General features: G+C 33.4%; 1 protein-coding gene across 1 annotated transcript; it reads right to left on the minus strand.

Moving 5' to 3' along the window:
- Positions 1 to 821: 821 nt before the first annotated feature.
- LOC149411517 (uncharacterized) lies at positions 822 to 1868 on the minus strand. The gene has a single exon (XM_089646670.1). The coding sequence runs from the start codon at positions 1866 to 1868 to the stop codon at positions 822 to 824; it is 1047 nt and encodes a 348-aa protein (XP_089502796.1).
- Positions 1869 to 9268: the final 7400 nt, after the last annotated feature.

Genomic DNA, 9268 nt, shown 5'->3' on the forward strand with positions numbered 1-9268 from the left:
AGGCATTCTTGATTAGTTTATTTGAGAATGAGGAAAAGGTATGGAAGACATTACATGAAATGAAAAAGTTTCGATTGAACGTGAATTTTTTAACATTTATTTTTTACATATTGTTGTGCAATAACATCGACATAAGTATTTAAAGTTTCTCAAGTAATTATTTACACAATACTGTGGTTAACAAATCATCATACTTACAATTTTATTAGTTGTTATGTACAATCTCCTAAAAATACAATCTCTCTAATTTCTAACATTGCTTTGGTCTTTTGATTGACTTTGGTAGTACGTACCTTCATAATATATATTTTGGTAGCAGGTACCTTTATTACATGTTAACGAACATACAGATTCTTTTAGATACCTTAAATTCGTATCTAACTACCTATTTCAAAGTTATTCATACAAATAATTGATTATAGGTATAGACCTACCTACATACATAGTTAGACTTACTGTTTTAGGGAATAATTTATTCTTCAGTTACACTATCTTTGGTTGCAGTAATTAAGTACTATTTTTTACGACTAAATATCTCTAACAAGTGCCACGGTGCGTAGGTATAACTATGTGTTTTTTTTAAATTACATATTTGCTTATCTTTGGTGTGTGCTTGACTCAATAACAATATATCATTAATGTATTGCATAATAAAATTTAGGTATTGTTTGACTTACATTTTTTACATACAGTCACTCTACATCAATCTGTTGGTGTAATGTGCGGCTAAACAAATTATTGCAACATAATAATGTAATTACAACTATCTAAGTAGATACTAATATATACCCAAATAATTACACTCTCACATATCAAGGAAACTAATTTTCAATCTCTATTTCATTGCAACTGCTTGCTCTACTGGAGTTTTTACATTCAAACGGCACTCTTTCCACCGTTACACTTTCAGAAAACTTATCATTCTCTTCTTCTGCACCTTCTTCACGTCTCCGTTTCTTCAAATACTCCATGTCCTTACTTTTGAAATCCACGCTTTTAACTTTTTGGTTTTCGCCATTCTTCGTTTTCGCTAAGTCTCGGAGTTCATTCTGAATGTCGATATCATCATCATCTCGTGATGCTTCGTTGATCGTTGAAAGGGGATTAGAACCAAAGAGAGGGTGAGAAGGATAGTAAAAGTAAGAAAGAGGTATTGATGGATAGTTGTTGTTTAAATGCTGTCCGTAAAGCGATTGAATCATAGCTTGATGAGACATTTGACTGTACGATTCTTGCAACAAATGTTTATACTGACTTTTAGGAAACTCATTGTTGTTGTTATAAATTCCAGCAAAGTGCTTTAGAATCGGTGCTTGAGCTGATTGTAGATGATTTCCTGCAGGAAATAAAGCTGGATTCATAGCCATAGCCGTCTTAGAAAGGTGTTGAGAGTTCTGCTGATAATTTGCCACATTGGCGAAGTGTTCCAACCCCATTTGCTGATTATCTCTGACCAGAACTTTAACTGCAACTTTCCTAGCATGGTGATTAGCTGCTACTGCAGCAGCGGCCGCCAGCAATCCATTTTCTTGCATCTGTATCTGCTTTCTCTTAGTTTTGTACCTCCTGTTTTGAAACCAAATCTTCACTTGCGTTTCTGTAAGTTTGAGACTTGCGGCAAGATCTGCTCTCTCTGGTCCTGAGAGATATCTTTGCTGATTGAATCGTCTCTCTAATTCATATACCTGAGCGTGAGAAAAGGCAGCTCTTGATCGTTTCTTGCGGCTCTGAGTCGGGGAGAATTGTTCCATCAGAGATGCGGCACTGGACGATGATAGCTGAGATCCAGTTGATGAAGAAATCGTAAGCACGTTTTGAGTGTTCTTCTGTTGAGAGACGTAGTGCTGTAGAGACTGGTTTGAAGACATCAAGGACTTGGCAGCACTATATGCATGAGATGCAGGAAAGTTTCCGAGGTGTGATTGAAGGTATAGCGGCGGCGAAATACCGTTTGAGGAATGGGAATCGTATTCATCTGAAACAATAGAAAAAAGTTTTTTAACTCAATCATTCAATCGATCATTTCATTTCTACAAATTTTAGTTTTGCCTGAAAAAGCTGCTAAAAATATGAACAGCAACTTATCAATATCTCTATTTATCGATGAGATTAATACTTATGAGTACACTAAAAACTGTTTCATAATTTGTTAAAATTACTATATCTACCTACTTGAACATTTAATAGGTACCTAAAACTATATTTTTTAACTTTCACCTTTCAACCCCAATGAAAACCGTTTAAGCAAATGAATCGCTCCAAAACTCGCCGTATCCCTATTATAGTTTGGTAGTAGTTTTCCTAATGTTGAGTTGAAAGCCACCAGCAGACAAGGTAATAGTCATTAAGTTTAGGCAAAATATTAGGCGACCTTTTAAGCCGTCATTATAAAAACTTATAAATACATAATGGGATTGATTCTATAGGCCTCCCATTCCCACGGTTTACTCAAAAAGCCATTATGACCAAAAGTACTTTATGTCCAGGGTGCTTATTTTTTTCTGCAACCTGTTTGTTTCTAAAATTTCATCACCATAACATTCGCCTATTTGGTTCCTATTAGAGAAAGAGCAACAACACAGAAAGAGTATAGCACTTTTTTTTAGATTTATGAACTTTAAGCTAATCATTCAAATTCAAAATATTAACAGTATCCTTCTGGTGAAACAAACAGATTCGATTACTCTGTTAGATAGGCGGATTACCTCGGACCTTGTCCTATGTAAAAAAATAAATGAAAGCTTTTTATAAACTAAAATACATTAAGGCGATGCCATACGTAGTAATGCAAAATCATTTGTTTTTGGTTTTAAAATTTGGTCGCCTAGAAATTTTTCAGATGCTTTAATTAAATATTGCGAGTAGAATACATCTTGGCCTTTGAAATGGTCGAGTATTTTTTAGATAAGTCTTTTTATAAGCCCAGAAAAAAATAATGTAAAGGCCTATGAAAACTGCTTTAAAGTTCAAAATCTCCTACTTACGAACCCATTTTCGGTTATGATTTTATTGTATAATGTGGCAAATTAAGCTATTTATAAAATGATCGAAAAAAAATTATATTTATGCCTGAACATCCACAAAATAAAATAAAAGGCACTATTTGGCCATGTTTTTTTCTCGTATAAATCAAAACAGGCGGATGATGTTAAGCGGGAATTTAAACCTTATCGCCATCTACGTAAGGGTTGTTATTGATAGCGGCTCAATTTAAAATAGCCATCTTTATAGGTTATTTAAATATGTTTTTAAACATTGTAATACATTTTCAAACATTTAATTTATTTTAAACTTTGTAATACATTTTCAAACATTTAATTTATTTTAAACATAATTTTATTTTGTGGCTTGTGGAATTTAGCTCTTAATGATTGTATTGACAGTCATTAAATTCTCGCCAAAATTATAGTACGAGTATGTTTACCGACCAGAAATACGGGACAAAATGCTATCTTTCTCTGTTAAAATTTTAAAAAAATATCAGGTTCATACACAACATAATTTTGGCAGTACATTTGGGAATGTTGGAAGCATGTAAGATTCTAATTAAGATATAGTAAGATATTTAATTGATGTTTTTTTTTCAATACAGTTCATTTTTTAAATTATATAATATTTAATTTAATTTTTTTCCACTATTCTCATTTTATAGAAGAGCATTATATTTTTAAAAATGACTTTTTTTATAAATCAACATTTTGTACTTGCTATACCATTGTTATTATGTACAACAAAGAATTAACACAACTGTATAACTTTATTTATTTAATGTAAATGCCCAATAGAAACTTACTGTTATAAAATATTGCTAATTTATTAAAAATTAATTAAAAATATAATTTTTTCGTGTTAAAAACGGGACTACAGGCCTTTAACGAATGAATCGATAGAATTCCTTGTAAACTTTTCTTACACCCTGAAAGTTTTATAGCGATTTCGTAACACGTGTTCATTAAAATTCTAATGTTTTCGCATTTCATCATTGTATATTATTAGGACAAACGCAGCTTCATGAACACGTGTTCTGATATATTATGAAAGTAATTAAAGTTTATTAGGACGCGGCCAAATTTCACATTCTTAACAGTATTTTAATGAATCGGCAATACTCATTTTTCTCCGTGTAAATGAATAAATATCACGATCATTGTAATACCAACATTTCGATATACAATTTGAATAATGCCGAGTACTGAATACTCTTAAACATTAAATAAATATTTTCACGTATTTATGGGTTTTATTACTGAAAGGAAACTGTTGTCAATATTTTGTGGAAAAAACGGAAATATTTTTGTACAATCAATCTCCAAAGGAGAATTCGAATATGTTGGTCTTAAAGAATTGGCAAATTTTGTTCTATAAACTGTTATGTGCTCGCAAACAAATCTTATGGTAGTACTTACATATTTAGGAAAATAGGAAAATCTTATTTATAATAAAGTACCCAACAGATACCTAAGGTAAGGTATTTGTTGAAGTCTTAAACCTGGGTAACTCTAGCAAAATGAAATGAGTTTTGTATACTTATGGATTTTTTAGTTAAACACAAATAAACTATTTTTAACTTGCAATATATGTTAATTGTACTCTATGCACCTAAGATTTTCATGTATATCTGTCGAAAATGAGACAAGACGCCAAATTGTTTATTGCATAGGTACTTTTCAATAGTTTAAAAATATTGGATAATTGGAACTGGGTAGTACCTAACCGATAGTAATATAATGAAATAAAAATTATCTGTATATTCGGTATGCAGTTAAACATCACCGCTTTTAAAATCACACCCTCTATGTAAATTCACATAGGGGGTGGAACAGAGAAGGGTTACGGATGGTACAATGGGTGCCAGGGCACGGATTTATAAAATTTGGCACTTAGCATTATTGCCGGCGTGATGATCCTAAGCTTCTCAAACTTATTTGCCTTATACGGTATTTAATAAAGAGTTTTTAATTATTTTTAGAAACGCAATTTTATATATATATATATATATATTAGGTGGGTTGGTACCCACTTACATACTGCACTATTTCTTTTGTTATTTTCTTTATACACATCACATTATTTGAGTTTTCGAATAATCTGGTTTTGGAAGCAACCTGTTTCCTCGTGAGGTTATTTGATCAAAGGTTATTTGGAGGTTCGAAGGTTATTTTCAATTGATAACCGAAGGTTATTTGGAGGTTCGAAGATTATTTTTAATTGATAATCGAAGGTTATTTAAAGGTTGAAAGGTTATTTTTAATTGATAACCGAAGGTTATTTGGAGGTTCGAAGGTTATTGTTTATTGATAATAAAAGGTTACTTGGAGGTCATTTGGAACCCATTTGTGATTGAATATTCATCTAGTAATATTAAGAGAGATATTATTTTTTATCTGTTTTTTACCTACAAATATGACTGCTTCCGAAAACAAGTCTAAGACACTGTCTTTTTTTTAGCTAGTAGTTTATAACATCTTGTAATTTTTTAGAAAATTACATACCTACCTGTGTAGCTGTGTGCTAACATTTTAAAGATATAGTTTGGTTCACGAAAGTTTAAGAATCTCCGTATGCTTTTAAGTAAATTGCTTCGAAATCATTTCTAACAAATAGCATTTCCAAGTATTTAAGAGCTTAGTTAGTTTATAAATTTAACAAAATTATATTTTAAGCATTGAAATCGAACAATAACTCTTTAGTTTTGGCCATATTCGTAAAAAGAAATGTTATAATGTTCACACGAGATTGTATATATATATATATGCGTAAAGGGTAATGACACAATATTCAAATTAACTTTTGGACATATTTGTACAGGGAAACGACATAATTTTCACATAATTTTTTGGCCATATCTGTAATGGAAAATGACACAATATTCACATTAACTTTTGGCCATATCTGTACTTAAAAACTAAATAATGTTCTCATAATCTTCTGGTCATATCTGTAAAGGGAAATGACACAATGTTCATGTTAACTTTTGGCCATATATGTACAGGGACACGATATAATGTTCTCATAATCTAATTGTCATATCTGTAAAGGGAAATGACACAATGTTCATGTTACCTTTTGGCCATATCTGTACAGGGACACGATATAATGTTCTCATAATCTATTTGTCATATCTGTAAAGGGAAATGACACAATGTTCATATTAACATTTGGCCATATTTGTACAGGAAAACGACATAATTTTCACATAATCTTTTGTCCATATCCGTAAAGGGAAATGACACAATGTTTATATTAATTTTAAGCCATATCTGTACAGGGAAACAACATATTTTTGCTTTTATATATCTTTGGGAGCAAATATTAGCAAGCCTTAGAAATTTTCGTATTTACAGGGTGTAAATATAGTTAGGTATTATTTCTAGACATTACCTACACTGCTTCCGTGGTTGAATGGCAAGGCTCTTGACTGATAAGCCAAAGGTCACGGGTTCAAAAATCAACCAATTCAAAATGTAAATGTTGCCATGGCCTGAAAAGATTTCAGCCGTTTTTAGAGACCGGAGTTGGATAGACAGGTTATTTTCAGTATTTTTCTTTCCTTTTCCTATCTCCTTCCTTCAGTCTAACAGCGTTTGCTAAATTGGGGGTGCCAAAACCCTACAAGCCGCTTGCAGTTGTGATTCTTGTTCTTACATAAAAACAAAACATTGTATAAATGAAAAATAATATTTCTCATGTCCTACAGTGAATCAAATAATATTACTTACGTCACCACAGTGATTCTAATAATATTTCTTATGTGACTACAGTGATTCAAATAATATTTCTTATGTCACCACAGTGATTCTAATAATATTTATTATGTCACTACAGTGATTCAAATAATATTTCTTACGTCACTACAGTGATTCTAATAATATTTCTGATGTCACTACAGTGATTCAAATAATATTTCTTATGTCACCACAGTGATTCAAATAATATTTCTTATGTGACTACAGTGATTCAAATAATATTTCTTATGTGACTACAGTGATTCAAATAATATTTCTTATGTCATTACAGTGATTCAAATAATATTTCTTATTTCACTACAGTGATTCAAATAATAATAATAGTTATCCCGGTAGGAAGGACGGTTGAAGGGAGCGGATATCTATCCCAACTTACTGATGTTTAAAACAAGTTAAGCTATTTATAAAATGTGTAGGTACTAAAAGTTATGGTTAATAGCTTTTGTGTATTACGTTTTTATAATAAATATAAGATTATATGTAAGTATCAGGCATTTATAAACTAGAAAACTTTTAATACAAACTCATTCTTTCCCGATGTAGCGAGTCAAAAGCTCCATTACTTAATTTGTTTAATGCATCCTTTGTGAGCTGTACGACTTATTGACGTGTCAGAGTCACGTTAGACGCCTGGAGGCTCTATTTTTAAGGCTTTCAGAAGTTTTGCGTCATTAGGCTTTCATTTAACGACCATCTAGTTCCCACGACCGGGCGCTATTTGATGACGGCATAAATTGAAACTTGAGTAGGCATCGAATTTTGTAAACTTTTTGGTATTCTTAATTTCATTCTATTTTAATTAACTTGACGATACAGCCACCCATGCTACTTTTTTTTAAATAAGTGCAAATGTGCCAACAATTCTTACAATGAAGAGTTTAGTTGATTTTTTAAATTTATTTGTACAAGTATTTTATTTTTTTTTACTTTTATTTTTATATATTAACTCCACACAGAAGGCCCTGAAGAAAATAATTTCCCTAAGGGCCTATGTCATCTTTGGGGATGCTGTGTGGAGGGTCTTTTTGTGGAGAGGAAGGAGTGAACATGGGTCTTGAAGAGTCCCAAGTTGTAGGAGGGAGGAATCATAGAGGCCGGCAGTTCGTTCCACAGCCGAGCTGTTGAACTTAAGAACGAATCGTAGAAGCGACCCGTTCTCATGTGACAAATGTCAACCGTGTACAAATGTTGGGCGCGCATCTCGCGCATCCCGACTACGCACCGATGCCGAAGGGATCAATGACGCTAGTTCCTCAGAGCATCTTCCATTGTAATACCGATAGAACAAGGACAGCATACCTACCTGGCGCCTGTGCTCTAAGGATTGCAGTCCGTTTGTTAAGATTGGGGAATCTATCAAACGGACCGCCCGTTTCTGCACAGAGTCAAGGGTTTTTTCCAGGTATTTTGGGGCTCTGGACCAGAGATGGGTTCCAAATTCGACAGTAGGGCGCACTTGCGATTTGTACAGGGTCAGCACTTGTGTACTATTAAAGTATCTGCGGGCCCTGTACAGTACGCCCAGCTTCTGAGAGGCCAACTTTACTCTGGCTTCGATGGAGCCCCCGTACCTGAGCTGGTCACTTATAGTTACACCAAGCATATCAATGGAAGGCCTGTTCGGAAGATTGCTTCCGTTGAAGGAGACTAGATTATCATTTGGATCCCTTTAAGACGTAATCAGACAGGATTGGGTCTTTGAAACATTAAATTCGAAGAGATTATTTTTACCCCAGGAGGAAATACTATCGAGATAACCGTCCATTCTCTGCTTCAAAGCCCTCCGAGCCGTTAGAGTTTGTGTGTCCTTTGGGGACTTGTCAAACAAAAAGCTATCATGAACTGTACTGTCATCCGCGTAGCAATGAATCGGTGCACATGTCAAAAGGTCATTAATGTGCAACAAAAACAAAGTCGGAGACAGAACCGATCCCTGTGGGGAGCTACTAAGCATGAACTCCATTATTTTTTATTTGACTCATAACTCGAACCAAATTCAGAGTGGTAATAACTCTCAGTATCGCCCTGGTGAGGAGACCACTAATCAAAATCGAAACGTTGCTTGAAATGGCTTTAACCGTGTTTTTTTACCAGATCTGAATATCCAGGTGCTTCCTATCCCCCATCTCCTTTACTTCATCCACACAATATACCCCAATTGGGGTTGCCATAGTACCACGTGCAGCAGAGATTCAGGAAAAGATGGTGAAGGAATCTTGTGTGGTGTTCACAAAAAAGAAAATACAAGAAGAAAAAATTATCCTATTAAAAAAGTGATAGCATACCAATTTCCTGATAAAATATTAGTCTTTCAGAATATATAAAGAACACGTGTTCTTATATAAATATCATGCCGTATGTCAATATCAATATCTATATCTGTATGAACACGTGTTCCGCCGTCCTCATAAAACCGTCCTCGCTCTTAACAGATACTTTGCTAGGAACTTTGTCAATTCATTCGTCAAAGGCCTGCAGTCCCGTTTTTAACGGGAAACGAATAATTTGACCAGATATTTTAA

This window comes from Hesperophylax consimilis, chromosome 25, assembly GCF_061612785.1.
Source record: "Hesperophylax consimilis isolate HC1 chromosome 25, BYU_Hcon_1.0, whole genome shotgun sequence".
NCBI classification, from domain to species: domain Eukaryota; kingdom Metazoa; phylum Arthropoda; class Insecta; order Trichoptera; family Limnephilidae; genus Hesperophylax; species Hesperophylax consimilis.

What these genes read in the sequence shown, in the direction of transcription:
- LOC149411517 (XM_089646670.1), bottom strand. Translation starts at nt 1,868, where the DNA reads ATGTCTTCAAACCAGTCTCTACAGCACTACGTCTCTCAACAGAAGAAC.